Here is a 20,544-nt window from a genome sequence, read left to right on the forward strand (position 1 = left end):
GTGGGAGGCGACTAGCGCCGCAGCGGCGCAACAACACATGTGTGTGCGCGAGGACATGCGCGAATGCCCGTCGGACTCCTCCGCCGAAAGAAACGAAAATTGCAGATTTTCTGCTCTGTTGGAACAGCGGGAAAACATTATCCTCCTATGTTTTTCTCTCTACGCGTTTGTTATTATTATTACTATTGGAACCGTTGTGCATGTTTATTGCTTTCTCCACTAAATGAAGCCACTGGAAGACTCTCGAAGAAAAGAAAGGTACAACGGAGCAAACTCGGATCGCGAAGCCCTTTTCCCGAAGCGGTGAGGAGCTCATCGCACCATGAACGATGCCGCGATGCAGCTGACCTTCCAGCTTTCACGAGGAATTTGTTTTTGTTTCTTTCGCTGTGTGGCTGTGGGATGTGCAGCACCGTTTTGCGTCTGCGCGTTGCTGCCGTAAGGGTACACGAAGCCACGAACGTGTCTCCTTCTTTTTTCTTTGTTTTTTCTCCTTTATCCTCTTTCCATCTCTGTCTTAAGCAAGACTCAAGATTAATAAGAAGTAGCGGCAAGCTGTGGACACTGTTGTGGCGGTGACCAGGTGCCGAGACGTACAAAAGCTGTGTCTGCCCTACCCACTGAGTGACGCAGGGCACACATTCACGCCTACATACCGTCGTAGAATCGATCGCAGTTAAGAATTACTGCGCCGTTGCTGCCGATTCTCTCGGCTCATTATTGAAGCAGCCTCAAATCAACCTGACCCACAGTTTCAGGCGTTGTCGTCTTGCAATTGTTTTGTTTTACGAGTTTCAAACCAACCGCATTTGTAGCCGACTTTTTATTATTATTGCTATAGCTATTTCACATACAGCTCACATAGAAACCATAAACCCCGTGTTGCCACTGTCCACGGCCATAGAAGGAGAAGATGAGTAAGCGAGGGCGTCAGGACGATGCGGACAGCGTCGCGCACGCCATCGAAGTGCTGTGCTGCCGCACCCCCGCCAACGGTGAGACGGAGGGACTCAGCTTGACCCCGCTCGAACGGCAGGTCGTCGCCCTCAAGGAGTCCATCGCCCCCCACGTCATTCTCCTGGTGGCCTGCGGCTACCGGGTCAAGTTTTACGGCTGCGATAGCCGCGCCGTGAGCCGACGTGTCGGCATCATGTGCATCCCAGGCCAGCCCTTCGAGTACAGCAGCGTCCCCTACACCCGCGTGGACCTGTACGTGCACCGGCTGGTGGCCATGGGCTACCAGGTTGGCTTTGCGGATCAGGAGTCCGCGGCGATGCGGGCGGCGGACGGGTTGAAGAGTGGCCTATTCACGCGCACCGTATCGCAGCTGTACAGCCGTGGCACGCTGCTGCCGACGGAGCACGTCGTGACGAACGGCGGAGGCGATAGCACGGCAGCAGCGGGGGCAGCGTCGCCAGTTGTATTCGAAAATGGCGACAACGACGCTGCGGGGGACGAAGAGGGGGGTGAGGCGGAGGAGACCAGCTGGGCCGGACCCAACCCGCGACGACACCCGTCTTCCAACGGCGCGGTGGACGCGTCAGAGCTCTTCCTGTGCTTTCTAAGCGCTCAAAGTGTGGATGGACGAGCCGAGGTGGAGGGGGTCGACGAGGACGCCACAGCACCGACGCGGTGGCCACCACTCGAGATGATTCTCGTGAGCTTTGTGACGCAGCGACGCCTCCACCTCACGGTGCGGACGGCACTCGAGATGGAGGATGTGACGCAGCGCTTCGACATTGCGGAGGTGGTGGTGCTGACGGCGCAGACGCCCCCGCCGCTGGAGAGCAAAGGGGGCGGAGCAGCGCACCTTCAGCGGACAACGGCACGCTTTCTGAAGGCGCTCCCCGAGGTGTACAGCGTGGCCCTACACCACGCCCTCCCTCTCCACTTCGGTCCCACCATCAACGGTGAGGAAGACGACAGGACGGTGACCGTCTCGGGCTTCGTGTACAGGCGTGGCCAGGACGTGGACTCCGCGGTGGAGGCATACCTCAAACCGTTTAAGCTCGATCAGGTGTATCGTCTGCTGTGCAGCCGCACCCACGCTGACCGTCAGTCGGATTCCATCCAGTCGGACCTCGATGCCTCTCCGATGCAGTCCACTCAGCACTTGTCTTTCGAGGAGGACGCACGCACGCTGCACCTGCCAGGCCCAACGTTGCGTGCGTTGGACATCTTTCATAGCAGTGTCGGCTCTCGCGGCTCCCTGCTCGGGCTGCTGGACCGCAGTCTGACAGCGTGCGGCGCACGATGCCTGCGGCGGTGGCTCGCCGCTCCCCTCAGCAGCCGCACCGCCATCCAAGCACGGCAGGCGGCGACGGTGTTTCTGATGAAGGGCAGCGATGGGGGTTTGGTGGAGGAGCTGCTAAAGGAGTGCGCCCGTCTCGGCGACGTCGAGGCGGTGGTGGGCAAGCTACACGCGGAGCGTTGCCACGTGGTGGAATTTGTGCGACTGCTGCGCATGGTGCGCGGTGTCGCCGCGCTGGCGCATCAGCTGTGCGCAGACGGGCAAGATATCGGCGGAGATGATGGGGTTGCTGACGCCGTCAGTGACGCCGTCCCCCCAGTCTTCATTCGCTCGCTGCTGTCTTTGGTGTACGGCCCCGCCGTGGCGCAGCTGCTGGAGGCGAACACCGCGTTGCTCAAGACGACCGCCACGACACCGCTGGAGTTCTTCACGGAAGGCGGCCGCGCCGTGCCAGCAGCGCTGCAGATTCATTGGGACGCGAAGAGGGCAGCAGAGGCGGCGCTCGAGGCGGAGTTGAAGGCCGCACGCGAGGTGCTGCACCTGCCGGGCCTTGAGTACCGCACCATCGCCGGCACCTCGTACTTGTTAGACGTCCCACAGGGCAAATGCGGCCGCGTACCGGCGGATTGGCTCGTGCAGACCCGCACCAAAACCCACGTGCGGTACCACACGCCGGCCATCGTCGAGCAGCACATCGCCCGCACGGCGGCGACGGAGCGGTTGGTGTTGGCGGCGGCAGCGGCGTGGCGGCAGCATCAACGCGAGGTGGTGGCGGACGCAAATGTGATGGAGGCGCTGCACGGCGTAGTGGCGGCGGTCGGCTCGCTGGACGCCCTTCACTCCCTGGCCGTCGCCTCACGTCAGCCGGGCTACGTCATGCCGCAGTTGGTGGACCTACCGGAAGTCGCCGCGTCCAATGTGCTTGCCACCGCCGCGAGGAAGGTGGACACATCCGCGGCTGTGTCGCTTTCGATCAGCGACGGCCGTCACCCCGTTCTAGACCAGCTTCTACCCCACGGCTACGTCAGCTGCAGCGTAGAGCTGCGCGCCGGCGGGGCGTGGCTGCTGACGGGGCCGAACATGGGCGGTAAGTCCGCGCTGATGCGGATGGTAGGGTCGTTTGTGGTGTTGGCGCAGATTGGCTGCGGGGTACCGGCCGGTGCGGCGGTGATGCCGGTGTTTCACGGGGTGTACTGCCGAATGGGGGCGAGTGATTCCATCTTGGAGGGCAGCTCCACCTTTCTCTCCGAGATGGAAGAGACGAGTCGCATTCTGCGTGCCGCGGACCTGCCGCGGTCCATCGTGCTGATGGACGAACTCGGCCGCGGCACAAGCAGCTTCGACGGCGCGGCGGTGGCCGCTGCGACACTGGAGTACCTGCTCGCCAACCGCGCCACCACCATCTTCGTCACACACTACTCCTACCTGTGCGACCCCTACGTGTCGGCTGAGGAGAGGGCGGGTTCCCCGGCTCCAGACGGAGCGACGACGGGTGTGAGCTGCTACTTCATGGGCTTTGTGGAGACGGCGGGGCAGCCGGGGGCGGCGAACACCAAACAGCTGGTGTTTACGTACAAACCGTGTCGAGGTGTGACACCCTCTAGTTTTGGAGTGGCCATCGGTCGCAAGGCCGGACTGCCGGCCGCCGTGACGGCAGCGGCGAGCGAGGTGAGTGCGGAGGTGGAGAAGGAGCACCGAATGAAGCAAGACCTGCATCAACTGCGCCGTCTTGCGCACTCGACGGGTGTGTGAGAGGCGTCTCTCTCTCTCTCTCGAGTGCCGCACCATTGTTTCTCGTCCATCCTCTGTTATTAAGGATTCAAAAAACTTACCAAGAACTGTTTATTCTTTGAATCAGCTGCTCGGCACGCCAGGCATGCGAATGTTGGAGTCAGTGTGTTCTGCCCCTTAGAAGACTAGCGATGCTTGCATCCGGCAAGAAGCCAAGGTGATCAAGTCGTGCGCAACGGAGTGGTGTACGAGCTGTAGAGCTTGCCGCAGCGTTTGCTTCGGTTGCGCGACGCCATTCCAATTATTGTTCTTCATCTTTTGCTGTTTCTCTCGCGCTCATTTTCACTCGCGTCTCCGACCCTACCGCTTCTTTCTCCCTCCGTTGTTGTTTGTTTTCTCGCCTCACGCGGGTTTACGCCGGCGTGGGGATGTCCACCGCCACGCGAGCTCCAACGCACAGCAAAGCAAAGGAAAGAATCACCCCAAGCCATGGTCACTCGAAGGGCGGTGGCAGCCTATATTGCCGCCAGCTTCGTGGCGAATGTGTTGTTTCTAGCCGACTACGCCAACACCTACCGTGCCTTCTACCCCACTATGGTGGCCTTGGCGAACTCCTCCGCGTTTCGTCTCATGATGGTGAACACGGTGCTCGCAGCGATGATGCTGCTGTGGTTTGCGATGCAGTTCGTGTTCTTTGGCAAGTTGAACGCGTCTGAAGAAACAGCCTTGTTGACGTCCTTTACGATCTACCTCGCCGAGTGCATCGTCGTGCCACTGTACTTTAACCTCACGCTAATGAGCAGCACGATGGTGTTTTTCGCCTTCACGTTGGTGTGGCGGCTGCTCCACAAACTTGCGGCGGAGCGGGTGACGACGCTCTCCACCGTGCAGCTGACGCTCTTCTCCATCTCTCGCATGGTGGCGTACCTCAACGTCGTTCTTATTGGTGATGTCGGCCTGCTTCTGTGGCTCTTTCAGACAAGGCCGGACCTGCGAAACGAGAAGGCCTCCCTGCATTACTCGCTGCTGCTCATCTACATGCTGCTGGTCACCTCCTCCCTGCGCAGCGCGGTGCGCTTTGGGAGTTTGTTCGTGCTGCGCCAACGGCACACACTGCTGCCGTTTGTGGCGGATGTCATCACCAGCATCGCCGAGTCGCTGCTCTTTGTCGGCGTCTACGCGTACATATTCATGAAGTCCACCCTTCCGCTGCTCCTCCTGCGCGGTTTCATCTCGCACGCGCTGCGCATTTTTGAGAAGGCGTCGGGCCTCGCGGAGTTTCTCGTGCTGGCCCGCCGCGTGCGGCACGACATGCCGGACGCCACGGCGGACGACCTCGCGCGGGATGCGCGGTGCACCATCTGCTACGAGGACATGGCGCCAGGCAGCGGGACGAAGCGGCTGCCGTGTGGTCACTGCTACCACACGGAGTGCCTCGAGCATTGGCTGGAGGGACACTCCACGTGTCCATACTGCCGTGCCAACATCATGCGCATGCCAAGCAGCGATGCAGCGCAGGCGACGAACGGCGCTGACGGAGCACCGGCCGGTCAGCCAGCAGCAGCAGCGGCGGCGGCACACGAAGAGGTAGAAGAGAACGGGGGCGTCCCGGCGGACGCTGCGGCAACCCCTCTGCGCCATCTGCAGCCGCAACAGCCGCCGCCGGAAGGATCCCCCACAGCCGCTGCAAACGTCAACGAGCAGCAGCAGCAGCAGCAGCAGCGAGCCGAAGACCCGTTTTCGATTCGCCTGCGCCGCTTCGCGTCGCCGCACACCACCGCCACCGCTACCATCCCAGAGCCAGTCGCGGCGGAGACGCAGCTGCGGGCTGCCTACCAGCGTTATTTAAACCGTGTCGACCCGACCCGTAGCGCCAACAGCCCTGTGGACAAGGCAGAGGAGAGGGCAGAGGCAGCGTCGTCGCCACCGCACCGGCTACGCAGTCCACCACCAACGGCACAGGCACGCAATGCGAGCTGCACGACCTCTCCTCCGCGGACCGCATCGCCGTCCACAGAGGCCGTGTCCAATACGCCGCTGCGGACGTCCAAGACGGTGGACCAGCTCAAGCTGAAGGCGTATAAAAAATATCACAGGCGGCTGCGAGAGGCAGAGAGGAAGTTGGCGGTTGCTTTGAAGCAGGCGGAGGAGCACGGGTCAGTTGCTTGAACACTTTCATCGTGCTTGTGATGCAGGGCCCGCGCAGTGAGCAGGGACCGTAGCTCTTTTGAAGGACGAATCGCGTCGCACCTTTCCCTTCTACACCGCTGTCCATATGGCTCGTGCGTCATTCAAGCCGTTCCGGTGGGTGGAGATCGACGTCTCGGGACGTGATGCAGCAGGAGCCACTTGCTACCCCTCGAACGCGCCGTTGGTCTCGCTGATCCTCGCATCGTCTTTGACTGCTGTGTTCTGTCGTTCTATTTTCATTGGGCTTTTCGACATGACAATCATAAAAGAATCTCGTGTGCGCCTTTGCTGATAGCTTCACTCTCTCCCTTCCTCTGTGTGCTTATCAAAGAGTTTTGTTTTGCCAGCCCACCAGGGAGTGAAGGAAAGCGACGAAAGCAAAAGGCGGGAGGACTGTGAAATAGATGTGTTCTTCTCATTCGGCGGATGGAAAGTGATTGATGGACCTGGTGTACACCCCACCTACAAAGAAGCACACCAATGACGCGGAGGTGCGGCGGTGAGACCGCGTGGAGGAACACACCGCCCGCGACTCCGCGGCTGTTCACCTGCACCGGCGCAAAGCGGACCCGCGCAGCGAAAAATGCAATGAAAACTCGGTCGCTGTTTGACCTCAATCCATGTTGCGCTCGGTGTGCTTGCCGTCTCTCCTCTCTCTCTTGTCATGTTCTTTTCTTCTTTTCCTCCAGTACATCTTTAGACCACAGGAGCGGCAGAAGTATGCTTCGCGTGTCGGGTGCGCTGCGAGCGTCGCTGCGATACCGGCGACCGTACTGGATGCTGTTTTTGAAGGGCGCCGACAACTGGAAGATCTACACCGTCATCCAGCAGCCCGATCACCAGCGTACCGAAATGCTTTACCAGGCGTGGCTCGGTGGGTTAGATCGGCCCTACGTCCGGCCGAAGTGCATGGCCCATCAGCCGGTGTGGCTCAGCAAAAAGCGACACCTCCTCCAGAAGGCGCGGCTGGAGGGACCCGAGACGGCCCTCGAGAAGTACGTGTTGGAGTGGCATAAGAAGTTTCACTGCTTCCAGGGCAGTGAGCGGCCCACCGTCGAAGACCTGCACACCGCGTTTGACCTCGTGGAACGCCCACTCGATCTCAGTTACGCGTGCCAGCTGCTGAACCAGTGTCGCAACCTCTACTACATCCGCCTCAGCGACGACTCCTTTGAGGTTTTTTTAGAGGCGTGCCTGCGGATGGATCGCAAGGACTGCGCCGCCTACGCCCTCGAGCACGCGGAGGAGCTCGGATTCTGGCACGTCAGTGACAACTGCCGCCGCTACGTCGCGGGCGAGCAGACGTGGTACAAACAGTCGCCATTGGACCTTCTGTTTTACCCACTGGAAGAGAATGCGGAGCGCAACGCGGAGATCGCTGCAGCGGCTGCGGGCCGCGGCGCGTCTGCCTCTGCCGCTGATAACGTAGCGAGCGGGACGCCCGCCACCGAGGCAGCGGGTGCGGGTGCCAGCGACGAGGTGCAGGTTGGTGGAGGAGCGGAGGAGGTAGCGGACGACGAGGTAGCTCGACTTGAGGCGGAGCTCGCGGCACTTGAGAAGGAAATGGGCGACTCCGAAAAAAAGTAAAGGCTACTTTTAGAAAGAAAAGTGTGGAGGGGGTTTATTTGCTGGCGTGGATTATACTTGGTGTTGAACGTTGTGTCAGAATTTTGCTTTCTTCTTTCTCTTTTTGCTCTCTGGCATCTGTGCGTGAGGGGGGAAGGGGGGGGGGGTGAAGAGGGAAGAGGGTTGATAGTGGGTCGCCACCTGCGTTGCGCAGGCGTGCCGTGTCACAGCTTAAGAAGAAACACCTTTCGTTTCCTCTGCGCCGTTTCAGTGCTTCGGCGGGAGAAGATGGATCTTCACCGTTTCTCCGCAGCAACAGAAGAGGATGAGCGACGGAGCAATTCGCCCGAAGAACGTTGCCAACGTTGAGAGGATTGCAGCGCGGCCTATAACGCAACGTGCTGTACATCGCAGCGTGACAGAATTTGCGTGGTTGGAGCTGACTCAGGGGAGGGGCGTCCGTAATAGCCGTCTTCGTATTCCACCTTTTGCCTCGGCAGCTCGTGTCGATTATTGTGAGGCGCATGATGTATCGCGTCAGCCACTTCAAACGGGCTGCGTTGGTGTCGGCAACGTGTTCTCCAGCTACCTTAATTATTCCCCTTTTCTCCCTTCTTCATCTCGTCTCCGAATGGTGAGCAGCGTCGCTCTTTGCGCCGTTCTCGCTACTGCCGTTTCACCCCGCAGCGATTTATTGTCGCCTTCAACCCTCCCAAAACAGAAGATGGAGAGCGCCTTTACCGCTCTCTGTGACGCCGTCGTCCCGGACGTCCTCGCGGGCGCTCTGCAGACCTTCGCGAGCCACACCGGTCTGAAGTGGGGTGTGGTGTCCGCCAACCAGTATTGGTTCCAGCCACCCAAGGTGCACATTGGCCTCTTCGTACTGGGCATGATCTTCTGTGCTGTGCTGCAGAAGCGCTCGCGTGGCTTCAGGGGCGGCGCCATCGCCCAGCTGGCCGTGAAGGGCGCCGGCCGCTCGGTGAGGTGCCCCATCAACACCCTCGTCGCAGCCACGCTGATTGTGTGCTTGGGTGCACAGGTGTACGTGAAGGGCTCCCGGCCGAAGCCGCTGGTGCAGCTGGCGTGGCTGCTCATGCCCTGCCACGTCTTCACTGCCGTGTGGATCTACATCTTCCTGCACGACACGCCGCGAAGCTACGCGAATAACTGCTACCTGGCAACGTTGATGATGGACTGGTCGTGGGCGCCGGTGGCGGCTGCGCTGGAGCCGGACTGGGGTGACCACCGCTTCTTCTGGGAGGGCTACATCTTCTTCACGCATCACACGCTTCTGCTGCTGCTCCCCGTCTACTACGCGGCGCGATACGATTCGTTGGGGCTGAGTTGGCCGCACGTCTTTCACCTCACGTGGGTGCCGACGTTTGTGAACTTCTCCATCTTCGCTCCCTACGGTCTCTTCATTGGTTTGAACGTGAACTACCAGCTGGCCCCGCCGCCAATCAGTGGTCCGGTTCCCGCCGCGCTTCGCTCCGTGCTGTTCCGCCCCGCTTACGTGCTTATCTTTGTGGCGCTGTCGGTGCTCTCGAATGCGCTGACGCGGCAGGGGGGTAAGGTGCTGCGCACCGCGCTTACCGCCGTGCAGAGGGCAGAGCGGAAGGTCAAGTGAAAGCCCTTTGCCCACTCACCCGTCGTCCGCACGGCAAATCTGCCGAACGACGCAGTAGAGGCTGAGAAGGCAATTAGTTGCTCCCCAAAAAAATTCTAACACTGCGCTCAGGCGCCCGTGGGGAAGGGGGCAGCGACACGTCAAAGCTGGCGCGGGCTGACGGACGACATGCTCTCCTGCAGGATCATCCGAATAGATACGACTCTCCAACGGTTTCCGTGTGTGTGGGGGGTCTTTTTTGTTGTGCTTCCAGGCGAGACGTTCTCTCCCTTCAAAGACGCAGAAGACGCATGAGGAGCTGCCTCGACCTCCGTCCTGCGCGTTATTCATAATTATTTCGATATGCCACGTATGAGTACTTCTTCACGGGAGGCCGCGCGCTAGCAGCGTACGCACTTCTTCCTCTCCTTTGCGTGCCGTCTGCAACCGTGCTCGCCCACTTCATGCCACACTTCGAGAACCTTTCTCTGTCCCTAATCTTTCATTTTCATCTGCTCTCTTCGTTGTCCTTTCCTCTCATCTCCCATGTCTCGCCTTTCCAATAAGTAATCCATTTCTTCTCTTCTCGTTGGCTCTCCGGCGTTCATCCTTCGCGGAGCGGACAGGAAACACAGCTCACTCCCACGTAGTAGCAGCAACTCTCTTTTCTTCTCGTTTTTGCCGTGTAAACAAGCGTAATTTAATCAAGGAAATCATTACGAAAAAACACACACATCTGCAGCTTTCCACAATGGTGTACGCCCTGCTCGAGCTGCCGGCCGGTGTGGCCCTCTTCAAGGTGGACGGCGAGAAGCGCAAGATGAAGGCGCTCCTCCACTTCAAGAGCACTGCCGACGCCCTCGAGACGACGACGCAGCTGGTGAACGGCGAGCTGTCGAAGCCGGTGCGCAAGTTCCTCAAGAAGAACTACCTGGAGAAGGAGGTCTCAGAGGAGCTCGCCGTCGCCGATGCGAAGCTGGCGAAGGCTATCAAGGAGACGCTGGCCATCCCGTGCGTCTTCGGCGATGACACGCTGCCGACGTTCCGCGCGCTGAAGGCGAACATCGACAGCATCATGGAGGACGTGTCGGCCGAGCAGCTGAACCAGACGGCGCTCGGTCTCGCCCACAACCTGAACCGCTATAAGCTGAAGTTCTCACCGGACAAGGTGGATGTGATGGTCGTACAGGCCGTCTCGCTGCTGGAGGACTTGGACAAGGAGATCAACAAGTACGGCATGCGTGCGCGCGAGTGGTACGGCTGGCACTTCCCCGAGCTTGGCAAGATCGTGAATGACAACGTGGCCTACTGCAAGATCATGCTGGCCATGAAGACCCGCTTCAATGCCCGCGACACCGACTTTTCTGACTTCCTCGAGGAGGAAATGGAGCAGAAGGTGAAGGACGCGGCGATGGTGTCGATGGGAACGGAGATCGCCGAGGAGGATATCGAGAACATCGGCCGCCTGTGCAATGAGGTGGTGGCGGCCTCGAAGTACCGCGAGCAGCTCTCCACGTACCTCTCGTCCCGCATGCAGACCATCGCGCCGAACTTGACGACGATGGTGGGCGAGCAGATCGGTGCCCGCCTCATCCAGAAGGCTGGCTCCCTCCTCACCTTGGCGAAGTACCCGTCCTCGACGGTGCAGATCCTCGGCGCCGAGAAGGCCCTCTTCCGCGCGCTGAAGCAGCGGCAGGCCACGCCCAAGTACGGTATTCTGTACAACGCCTCGGTGGTGGCCAAGGCGGCGCCGGCGCAGAAGGGTACGATGTCGCGTGTGCTGGCGGCGAAGGCGTCGCTCAGCGCGCGCATCGACTCCTTCGGCGAGGGCGACAACGCACCCGCCCTCGAGTACCGCAGCAAGGTGGAGAACCGCCTGAAGCAGTTTGAGGAAGGCATCACCTACGGTAAGAGCGGCAACGCCCGTGGCGCCGGTGCGGGCATGCAGCAGCGCGGCGGCTTCGGTGGTGGCCAGGCGGGCGGCTTCAAGCGTCCCCGCATGGATAATAGCGGCTTCAACAGGCGGTAAAGAAGCCAGAAAGGGAGCGATGAATGCAGCACGGTGAAGCGGTGGGCGAGAGCGGCACGCGTACCCGCGTTGAGGCACGCAAAAACGGAAATGTTAAAAAAGGGCCGTCCACGACGCAAGGAAGGAGGCGCATTGGCGGTGAGAGCACCGCCCCTTTCTTGCAGTAATATGTTCGTGTGACTGCGGAATCTGTAGAAGCAAGAACAACTGCCAGCGGTATTTTTCTTCTTCTCTTTCGTGTCTGCTGCGTCGTGTGGTGCCGCCCTGAGCTTCAATGCTTGTACGTGCGAAGGTCCGCCGCGGTGTCTGTCACTGCGCGCTCTGTGTGTGTTCTTTCTTCGCTGATCATCGCTCAACTCTCCCACTCACCTCGTCACGCGTCGTACCGGAGCTGCGCTCTCCACCGACGCCTCCCCCTGTGCGTGTGTTCGTGTGTGTCAGCTCTTGCTGTTGTTCCTTTTTTTTTTTGGACTCCCAAGTTGACAACAACACGGAGACAGCGTGAGAGAGATCCAAAACGTGGTCTGCCTAAGGAAGGGAGGGGGCGGGGGGTTGCGAAACGAGAGAAGCGAATCGAAGAAGGGAGGAGAGTGCGGAGTGCAGCACACCGCCGCACCGTCGTCTTGCCAGATCTTTCCTCGTGCTCACCAACGCTCGTGATGATTGTCTTCTTTCTCACTCTTCGTTAAACGCATCTAAAAAAATATATGGTAATTCTGTTGTACTCTTGGCTTTGTGGGCCGTGTCTCCGCCGGTTATGACGCCACGCGCGTCTTCGTGAGTCTCTGCGATGATGGCGGTTGCTGTGGTTGTGTTTGATTCGCTTTCTTTTTGGTTTGTTTCTTTGTCTTTCATAATGGAGGCTGTTGGCTCGCTAATAACTGTTAAACGTTTGAGAAACCGAGAAGAAAATACCCCCTGAAAAAAAAAATATTGGAGATAAAGGGAGCAATCGACCTGAATCGATCTCAACCTGCTTCTTCTTCTTATTTCTTCTGCCCATTGCACCGCATGCGATCGCACCGGGCGGCGTAATCGGCAGAGTTGGGAAGATGTGTGAGGCCTTCCCTCGGCGCGAACTGGCCCGCTCCCTCACGCGCTGCCTCTTTCGTGTAGACGACAGTGAGGTACATGTTGTTGGCCTTCACAACCCTTGGTAGAGCTGCAGCAGAACTGCGGTCTCCCTCATTTTAAGACGTCCCACACCAAACACCACTTGTGGTCCCCAAAACTGGGCTGCTGTGTTTGGCAAGAAACCTCGTCGCCAAGGGAGCCTCTGAAGCAGACGCCGATCAGGAAGAGAGTCCTCTTTGGGGGAGAGGGAGGCGAAGCATCGAGCTCCTAAAGACGTCTATCTCATCTTGTTTTCTTTCGCCTCTCCGATTTCTTGATTTCCCGTCTGCATGTAAATGCTTGGGTCAACGACAGAGACCACTGTAGCTTCAACTAAAAAAGAAAAGGCGCGAGAGGTAGAACAGCCACTTTGTTTCCCTTCTAATGCTCGGCCTTAGTCGACGTGCATGTCACGCTGCACGCTTCGACGGCGCCTCGCTGCCTCGAAAATATATCTCACTCGGTGGGTGGTGCGGACCGGCGCTGATCCTCGGCAAGCTGGGTCTCCGCACGGAGGCCTACCCCTTTGACTTCAGCCGTGTTACGATGGACGGTCTCTTGCATTTCATTCAACACGGCTTTGACGAGGGGTTTTACCCGCCCGGGCAGCCGCCGTACACGCCAGAGTGCGTGGGACCGTGGGTGCTCTTCCGCGGCCAGCACACCGCCTTCGCCCATTTCGATCTCAACAACCCCGATGTGCAGGCGCACTTCAAGACAAAGATAGATCGTTTTCACCGTGTGCTGGACCACCCAGAAACCCCCGTGACCTTCTTTCGAACTGTTACCGCACGTTTCCCTCAGGAGGAGTTGGCCATGGCGGTGAACTTAGAGGCAGCCATTGCGCAGCGCAACCCTCACCTCGACTTCCGCGTTGTGCTGATGGTGCATGACCAGGGACTTGCCGCTACTGCGGCCCAGCTCGCGCCGCTCTCGCCACGGACGGCGCTGTGGACCCTGCAATACCGCGAGGACCCGTCACGGAGCCTGTTCGATCGCACACACGACGCTTACCGTGCTGTCGTGCTGCACAGCGTCGAGGAGGCGAACTGGGGCGCATCAAGCACTGGTGTGGCCTCGGGGGCAGGGAGGACGTGTTGTGTGCCGGCACCGGTGGATCTTTCAGAGGACGCGTACTGTGCGGCTCGTCAGGTGTACAAGGCAGACAAGAAAATACGTTTCGAAGACGTCCTTTTAGAACACATGACGGTGCAGCGCTTCCCCTGGCGCAGCCACGACAATTTGGCGTTGATCGACGGCGTTGCCAGCGTCGGCGGCACGTGTGCGGGCATCGGCAGCACGGCGATGCTCCACGACCCAGCGGAGCCGTGGAAGGCGAAGCGGTGTCGCTACTGCGGTAGTGCCTCCTTCCATGCCGCGGGCCGCCCCTTTCGCACCGAGCGCCCCTTCACAGCGGAGGAGGATCAGCTGGTGTTGGTACACCTGTATAAGATACTCACCGGCAGCGACAAGGTAGCGGCGGTGGAGCAGCTGGCGCACGAGATGCACCGCGGCACGTACGAAGTTATCTGCCGTGTTCAGTTCTTGACGAACGCCTCAACCAAGATTATGAACTCCATCGACCCGGAGACGCCGCCGTGAGCCAAGACGGAATGCGGCGATGGTTGCCTGTCGGCGAGGCACCAAGGAGGCACGCGTTTCCGTGTATGGTAGATACGTGTGTTTCGTTTGTTTGCAGTGCTTTGTGCAGCACCGGTGAAGTGTCGAGCAGTTCTCCTTTTCTGCTATCAAGCAACAATCGAAAAGGAAAAGAGCTATAATACTAATGTTAAGAACGCTAGTGTGCTTAAAGAGAGAAAAAGAAGCGCTACCGCGTTACAGCTGCTGTTGCCGCCGTACACATCGCCGCTCGCCAAACGGCAGGGGCGACATCCACGTTTGCCATCAATCGGTTCTGCAGCCCCCACAACACCTGCCTATTTGTCTCCTGGCGTTCGACGCTGCTCACCTTTCATGTACTTCACTTCGCTCGATTCCTCTCTGCTGCACTCGAACCGGAAGTGGCCTCTGCGTGCAAGGCGGAAAACAGAAAAGAGAAGAGGTGCATCAACAGTGCGGGTTTTTTTTTTTCCGTGTCAACAACGTTCACAACGCACAACGACCGTAGCCTCCGCTGCCGTGCAGACAAACATCAATGGGGCCGCCATGCCACCTGTTACGCCCCGCGTGCCGGTAGTGGTGTGCGACATGGGCACGAGCACCACCCGCCTCGGGTACGCCGGCAACAGCGCGCCGACGTTTGAGTTGCCGACCGTCTGTGCCTGGGCCGATCCCTTGTCGTACGACACCCTTCACGTGGGTCACGAGGCCGATCAGCCGTCGAGGCACGCCGTCACACATCACCGCCGTCTTGTGGATCACGGCACGGTGGCGGACTGGGACCTGTACGAGGAGTACTGGCGGCATCTCTTCCACCGTCACCTCTGCGTCGAGTCGTCGGACGTGGGCGTGGTGCTGACGGAGGCTGCAAAGACCGCACCGGAGCAGCGCGAAGCGACGGCGGAAATCCTCTTCGAGAGCTTTGGCGTTCCGCAGCTCTCGATGGGCTCGCAGGCCCTCTTTGCGCTGAGCAGTGTGGGCAACGGCGCCGACACTGGTTTGGTGGTGCTGAGCGGTGCCGGGATGACGCAGGTCGTGCCGGTGGTGGACGGCTATGCCCTGGACGGTGCCGCACAGCATTTCCAGATTGCAGGCGGGGATATCACACAGTACGTGCTGGACAGCCTGCGTGAACACACGCGTGACATCGCGGCGGAGCGTGCGTGGGACGTGGCAGAGCGGGTTAAAAGGTCATACCTTTATGTCGCTGAGGACGCTGCTAAGGAAATGGCCCAGTTTGAGGCCGACCCTCTCGCACACGTCCTTCATCACAGTGAGGTGCACTGGCGCACCGGGCATCCCTACGCGGTGAGGGTTGGTCGTGAGCGCTTCCTCGCGGCGGAGACGATGTTCCAACCGGCGCTGCTGCAGCCCCGCTGGACGACCGCCTTGCCAGGTGTGATGGATGCCGTGGTGTGGGCCTGCCCGATGGACTGCCGACGTCGTCTCTACGCCAACGTCGTCGTGTGCGGCGGCAACATGCGTTTTCCCGGGCTGACGAAGCGGCTGGAGCGGGCCTTGCGTGCACTGCTCGAGAAGCATACCGCCGACTTCGTCGCTGCATCGAACGGGGCAACGGGAAAGCCGGCGGAGTACGAAGTCCGCGTGACGGACTGCTCGCGTGACCGAAACGCGGTCTGGAAGGGCGGAAGTTTGTTCGGTGCCAGCGCCCGGTTTGCCGCAGAGGCCGTGACGCGTGCCGAGTACCAGGAGCGCGGGCACTTCAGTGCTGACGCGGCGTAGACGAGCTGTGAGGTGTGGGGGTGCACAGAGCATTGGGTATCTTCGTTGCTGATGTTCGAGGAAGGCTGCAGGAGGAGGTCTTTGGAAAGGACGCGCTGCTGCGTGGAAGAAACAAGAAGACAAAACCGCGCTGACTTTTATGGTGGGCCGCACTGCGTGTTGAGCTGCTTTCGTAGACAATGACATGGACAAGAGAGGAGAGAGAGTTGCGTCTATCGCGTGCAGTTTTCTTAAGCGCAGCGACATGGGTCACTGAGTACGTCTGCACCACACACACACACGCACAACAACAACAAAATAATGGATTGTTGGTTGTGATGTGCCGTCACACGCGGAGCGCGAGGGCGCCCCGCGAACACGGATGACACTCGTACCCCACAGAGGCGGCAGTTCTTTTTTTTCCGCTCGCATACGCACGGTGGAAGAAGCCCATCACTTTCGCCCGCCTTCACCTCCGCGGTCTTCCGCCTCCTTGTTGCGGCAACGCTCTCCTCCTGGCAGAACGGTGGGCGTAGATGCACCCCATTTTCCTTTGAAAGGAGCAAACACACGCACACACATACACAAAGAAACCGGTGTGATACGATGAATGCGTGGAAGCTCGTGCGCCTATTCCACCCCAGCGAAGTCAGCGCAGCCTTTGCGGCACTGCAGACCGACACTGCTGTCCGCTACTTCGAAGACGCGTCCGGTCCGCTGGCACGCTATCTTCATCGACGACACGGCGACCATGGCGACTGGCGCGACCACATCGAAGTCCCGCTGCATCATTTTCTCGCTGACAGCGATGTGTATCGTCAACTTCCGCCGGAGGTGCGCCACATCTGCGCTGGTTTGCACGAGGCAGCGAGAGCGTTTGTGGAGGTGGCGGTGCGAGAGCCTTCAGTGCTGCCTGCCCCCCGTGACGGTGTGCTGCACAACCTGGGGAGGAAGTCGGTGCTGCGTGTGCTGCGCTACCCGGCAGGATCAGGGTGCCGACCGCACATCGATCCTGGCCTGTGCACTGCCCTGCTCACCGGGTCGGCGGGAGGGCTGGACGTCAACACGCTCGACGAACTCCCCGTGTCCTTCACCAATCGTCCAGGCGACTACACAAGTCATGCAAATGTTGAATTGGCGGCTCCGACGGCGCAGCCGTCAGCGTTAGCGAACGCAGAAGAAGAGGAGACGAATGTCCTGAATCTGCTTCCGAACTGGGAGCCGGTGGTGACGACAGATGCGGGAGAGGCGGTCGTCATGGCGGGGAATATGATGGATGTGATCTCCCGCCATACGGTGCCCGGCGTGCTGCACCGCGTGCGCAGGGACTGGGGAGGCGAAAGCGTCGTGACCCGCTCTGCCGCCCTTGCTGATTCCGCTTCTCTTTGCCGCCGTGGCGTCACGCAGCGACAGCCACAGAGTGCTTTATCAGCTGCCAGCGCAAATGTGGGCACGACAACAGCAGCGGACCTGCATGATAAAGCTGGTCACGCACCCAGTGTGTATAGGTTTAATATTATTGTGGAGCTGCGACCCGCTCAGGCGAAGCGCTGGTACGCGGTGAGCAGGACTGGATAGCGCTGCGGCGAGCCAAAAAACGCGAGGAAGAGCGGCCTCCCTCACCTCTGCCGTTGTATGTCACTTCCACAGCGGCAAAAAACAATTCTTGTCTCCACGGCGTACAAAGGTGTGTTACCCTTGTCCTTTTCCTGCTCTGCAACATCGAGGTTTGAGCGTGTGATGGCAAAAGCCGTACTTGAGTTTTCAAGGAGGAGAGGCTGCACTTACGGGGTTATTGCTTCCATTCGGATCTCGTGGCTCGTCCTGTAGATGTGGCCCTCCGTAGATTGCCCTCCTCTCATCATGTATCGGTCAACCGCCCATCTTCCTTCCGCTCTGCTTGAATTCCATTGATCTCTTTTCTCCTTCTCTGCCTCGCTCACCTGCTCTGCAGTTGTTGCTGTCTGCGTGACCGCTGCCCTCATTGAAGGCGTCCCGTGCAACTCCAAAAGTCACTTTGCATTTCTAGCAGAGAAGGGACAGCGAACGTTGTCCGCGAGGCAGCCACCCCCGTTGCGTCCTTCCTTTTGTGGATCGTCTTGTTTCCTTCCATTTATACTGGCGTGAAGGTTCCTTTCATTTCCACTTCGAGTACCGCTTGCTGCTCAAACAACAGCGAAAGAGTCATCCAGCAGCCGGCACGCACCACTGCACGCCTCCACCATGTCGCAGACAAAGCCACTTGCCTACCATACACTCTCCCGCCCATCACGGGACAGCTTCACCATTCAGCGCAACGCGGGCCGCGCATCGGCCGTGCAGCATCAGCAGCAGCGCAACTCCAACGCTTCGGCAACGGCAACCGCCGGAGGAGCACCTGGCAGCGGCAGCAGTGCCCTCAGCTCCGCTGATGTCACCCGAGGAGCCGCCACAACCTCCTCGCTGGACACCTGGACGGGCTTCTTAAGCGCGCAGTGGGTGGAGTCCGTCAAGGCAGCCTCGCCTGGCGTATCCACGGCGCAGCCGAGTGAGACCGACCTCGTAAGCTCTCTGCAGGGTGTCGTGGCCCGCCAGAACCGAGTGGTGGCGCAGCTGCAGGCGAAGCTGACGGCGCAGCGCACACGGGAGGAGCATGAATGGCAGCAGAAGAAGACCCAGGCAAAGGCGTCGGAGAGGCGAGAGCCCTCAAAAGAGCGGAGCGCATCGCAACACCACCATGCCGACGACGACGACGTCCACGGCGCTGTGGAAAACACGCAGGTGTGCGTCTTGCTGGGCAGCGTGCTCGAGCACGCCCGCCTGACGTGGGCGAACGCTGTCACGCAGCACTTTCAGAGCGCCGAGGCACACAAGCTGGCATTTACAGGCTCCAGCAGCACAGAGAGCACTCCAAAGGCAGGCGCTGCAGCGGCGATCAGCGCCGAGGCGGCAATGGAGGAGGAGCGGGTTGGGCTCCCAACGATCGAGTTACTCTTCCGCTGCCTCGTAGACGGCATCAACTCGGAGGAGACGCAGAAGACGATCACCTCCATGGGTCTGCTGCCCGCCTCTGCCTGGGAGAGCGGCCGGCTCGGCGTCAACCAGCTCGGTCTGCTCACGGTGTTTCAGCCTCACGTGCAGGCCCTGCGAACGTTCCCGGCCATCGTGCCCACGCTGGAGGTGCTGCGGGAGTGCTTCGTGGAGTTGCACCCCGGCAACTTGGTCACGTCAACTCCGTGCGGTCCGCTGGACAGCACGTTGGAGGTGGCCGAGTCGCAGATCGACGCCCTTCTCCGTATGGGCGAGGAGGCGGAGCAGGTGGCAAGTCTGCTGCGCGAAAGCCTGCACCCGTCCGTGCGCCGGCTCCTCTACGCGCGTGCCCTGCAGGTGCCACTGGCGGTCACCGATGGCAAGCCGATGTTTCTCCCGCAGAGCGGGTTCATGATGAATCATTTCCCACACGGCCTCTCGCGCTACATCACGTGCGCGTCCCGGCACGCACGCGACAAGGTGAAGCGGCGCTTTCAGCATCACTACTCCTCCCCGAAGCAAGAGGGACGGGCGCGGCTGCTGCAGCGGCTCGTGCTGGATGACGCGCTTACCGCTGTTGGCGACAGCGACAAGTACTTCGTGTACACCGACGATGTGGAGGTGGCGGTGACGGCGATGGTGGTGGACCGCAGTCTGCCGGAGGTGAAGCTGCAGAACACGCTGCGGCAGCTCGGCCGACCCGACGGTGCCTTGGAGCACTACATCACATTCTTGCGCTATCCAGAGGACAACTTGATTCTGCAGAAGGCGTCGGCCTGTGGGTTCTTCCCGATTGAAGGCAGCACGCTTCTGTTAGCCCCCTTGTGCAACGTCACGGGGGACACGGTGGAGCAGTACGAGCTGATGTCAGCCATGACGGCGCAGCTGTGGGGACGGCTGCAGGGGCCAACGCCGGAGCTCTTCCAGTGTTGTCTGCTCTTCGAGAGTCTGGTGCAGCGTTTGGCCTTGCCGGCGGTGTTGCACGCGACGCGCGATCTGCAGTACCCGCCGCTTCTGCTGGCGATGCGTTGGATGCTGACCGGCTTTGCAGATCTGCTCGACAGCTTCGAGGTGCTTTCCTTCTGGGACTTGGTGCTGTCGTACCATCTGCGAGAGATGCACCGTCGCAGCTCCTTGTCATCGCCGGTCGGGTTGGCCAGCGCGGCGTCGGCAGACAGCACGACGCCGTGTGCGCTGTGGCTGCTGCCGATGTACGCCGCAGTCATTTTTGTGTTGCGTGCGCCGATGGTCGAGGCGTGCCGCACGGCAGCTGAGGTGGACGTGGTGTTCGCCGCCGGACATCAGCTGCGCACCCGCTCCCTCCTTCAGGGCCTTCTGTTTAGCTGAAAGACGTAGGAGGAGCGGAGCGGGGTGGGGGAAGGGGGGGGGGTGATGTAGATTGGACATGCTGTTGAGAAGGGCCGCCGTCGCGTGTTGTACGATTGTTGGGAGCCGCGTTGTTCGCCCCGAGAGGCAGCCAATGGCGATGTGCGCAGACGAGTTCAGCTGTCATGCGGTGAGGCTTCGTTTTCCTGAAGTCCTCGTCGTAGAATGCGGCCTTTGTGCTGTTGCGCTTTACGCTGTCAAATACGTATATAAACTACTCGATGATTTTTGCTACCGCGTTGGCGGGTGTTGGGGGCGTCACGAGCGGCATGCCTCCTCTTGTTTTCCTCGGTGGCGTGCTTTGTTGGTAGAAAGAGGGCC

General features: G+C 60.0%; 9 protein-coding genes across 12 annotated transcripts; all 9 read left to right on the forward strand.

The window, feature by feature from the left end:
• Positions 1-520: 520 nt before the first annotated feature.
• On the forward strand, positions 521-4,003 carry ABB37_08730 (putative mismatch repair protein MSH3; the record flags this gene model as incomplete). Of its 2 annotated transcripts, none has more annotated exons than XM_015807824.1 (1): positions 521-4,003. In XM_015807824.1, the coding sequence occupies exon 1, from the start codon at positions 914-916 to the stop codon at positions 4,001-4,003; it is 3,090 nt and encodes a 1,029-aa protein (XP_015653482.1). In that variant the 5' UTR covers positions 521-913. The 2 variants fall into 2 exon arrangements, with proteins under 2 accessions (XP_015653482.1, XP_015653483.1); XM_015807825.1 differs by having other exon boundaries at positions 532-4,003.
• Positions 4,004-4,440: 437 nt separating this feature from the next.
• ABB37_08731 (hypothetical protein) lies at positions 4,441-6,151 on the forward strand (the record flags this gene model as incomplete). Its single annotated transcript, XM_015807826.1, has 1 exon — positions 4,441-6,151. Exon 1 carries the CDS (start codon positions 4,472-4,474, stop codon positions 6,149-6,151), a length of 1,680 nt encoding a protein of 559 aa, XP_015653484.1. The 5' UTR covers positions 4,441-4,471.
• A 708-nt stretch (positions 6,152-6,859) lies between these two features.
• Positions 6,860-7,759, forward strand: ABB37_08732 (putative mitochondrial hypothetical protein; the record flags this gene model as incomplete). The annotated part of the gene is made up of 1 exon (XM_015807827.1): positions 6,860-7,759. The coding sequence occupies exon 1, from the start codon at positions 6,893-6,895 to the stop codon at positions 7,757-7,759; it is 867 nt and encodes a 288-aa protein (XP_015653485.1). The 5' UTR covers positions 6,860-6,892.
• Positions 7,760-8,378: 619 nt separating this feature from the next.
• ABB37_08733 (hypothetical protein) lies at positions 8,379-9,365 on the forward strand (the record flags this gene model as incomplete). Of its 2 annotated transcripts, none has more annotated exons than XM_015807828.1 (1): positions 8,379-9,365. In XM_015807828.1, exon 1 carries the CDS (start codon positions 8,463-8,465, stop codon positions 9,363-9,365), a length of 903 nt encoding a protein of 300 aa, XP_015653486.1. In that variant the 5' UTR covers positions 8,379-8,462. The 2 variants fall into 2 exon arrangements, with proteins under 2 accessions (XP_015653486.1, XP_015653487.1); XM_015807829.1 differs by having other exon boundaries at positions 8,424-9,365.
• A 544-nt stretch (positions 9,366-9,909) lies between these two features.
• Positions 9,910-11,373, forward strand: ABB37_08734 (putative Nucleolar RNA binding protein; the record flags this gene model as incomplete). The annotated part of the gene is made up of 1 exon (XM_015807830.1): positions 9,910-11,373. Exon 1 carries the CDS (start codon positions 10,096-10,098, stop codon positions 11,371-11,373), a length of 1,278 nt encoding a protein of 425 aa, XP_015653488.1. The 5' UTR covers positions 9,910-10,095.
• A 1,426-nt stretch (positions 11,374-12,799) lies between these two features.
• On the forward strand, positions 12,800-14,088 carry ABB37_08735 (hypothetical protein; the record flags this gene model as incomplete). Its single annotated transcript, XM_015807831.1, has 1 exon — positions 12,800-14,088. Exon 1 carries the CDS (start codon positions 12,871-12,873, stop codon positions 14,086-14,088), a length of 1,218 nt encoding a protein of 405 aa, XP_015653489.1. The 5' UTR covers positions 12,800-12,870.
• A 564-nt stretch (positions 14,089-14,652) lies between these two features.
• ABB37_08736 (actin-related protein 3 putative arp3) lies at positions 14,653-15,849 on the forward strand (the record flags this gene model as incomplete). Its single annotated transcript, XM_015807832.1, has 1 exon — positions 14,653-15,849. One exon carries the CDS (start codon positions 14,653-14,655, stop codon positions 15,847-15,849), a length of 1,197 nt encoding a protein of 398 aa, XP_015653490.1.
• Positions 15,850-16,348: 499 nt separating this feature from the next.
• On the forward strand, positions 16,349-17,406 carry ABB37_08737 (putative mitochondrial hypothetical protein; the record flags this gene model as incomplete). Of its 2 annotated transcripts, none has more annotated exons than XM_015807833.1 (1): positions 16,349-17,406. In XM_015807833.1, the coding sequence occupies exon 1, from the start codon at positions 16,435-16,437 to the stop codon at positions 17,404-17,406; it is 972 nt and encodes a 323-aa protein (XP_015653491.1). In that variant the 5' UTR covers positions 16,349-16,434. The 2 variants fall into 2 exon arrangements, with proteins under 2 accessions (XP_015653491.1, XP_015653492.1); XM_015807834.1 differs by having other exon boundaries at positions 16,387-17,406.
• Positions 17,407-17,780: 374 nt separating this feature from the next.
• ABB37_08738 (hypothetical protein) lies at positions 17,781-20,184 on the forward strand (the record flags this gene model as incomplete). Its single annotated transcript, XM_015807835.1, has 1 exon — positions 17,781-20,184. The coding sequence occupies exon 1, from the start codon at positions 18,052-18,054 to the stop codon at positions 20,182-20,184; it is 2,133 nt and encodes a 710-aa protein (XP_015653493.1). The 5' UTR covers positions 17,781-18,051.
• Positions 20,185-20,544: the final 360 nt, after the last annotated feature.

The sequence above is a fragment of the Leptomonas pyrrhocoris genome (genome assembly GCF_001293395.1).
Source record: "Leptomonas pyrrhocoris isolate H10 chromosome Unknown, whole genome shotgun sequence".
In the NCBI taxonomy this organism is placed as follows: Eukaryota; Euglenozoa; class Kinetoplastea; order Trypanosomatida; family Trypanosomatidae; genus Leptomonas; species Leptomonas pyrrhocoris.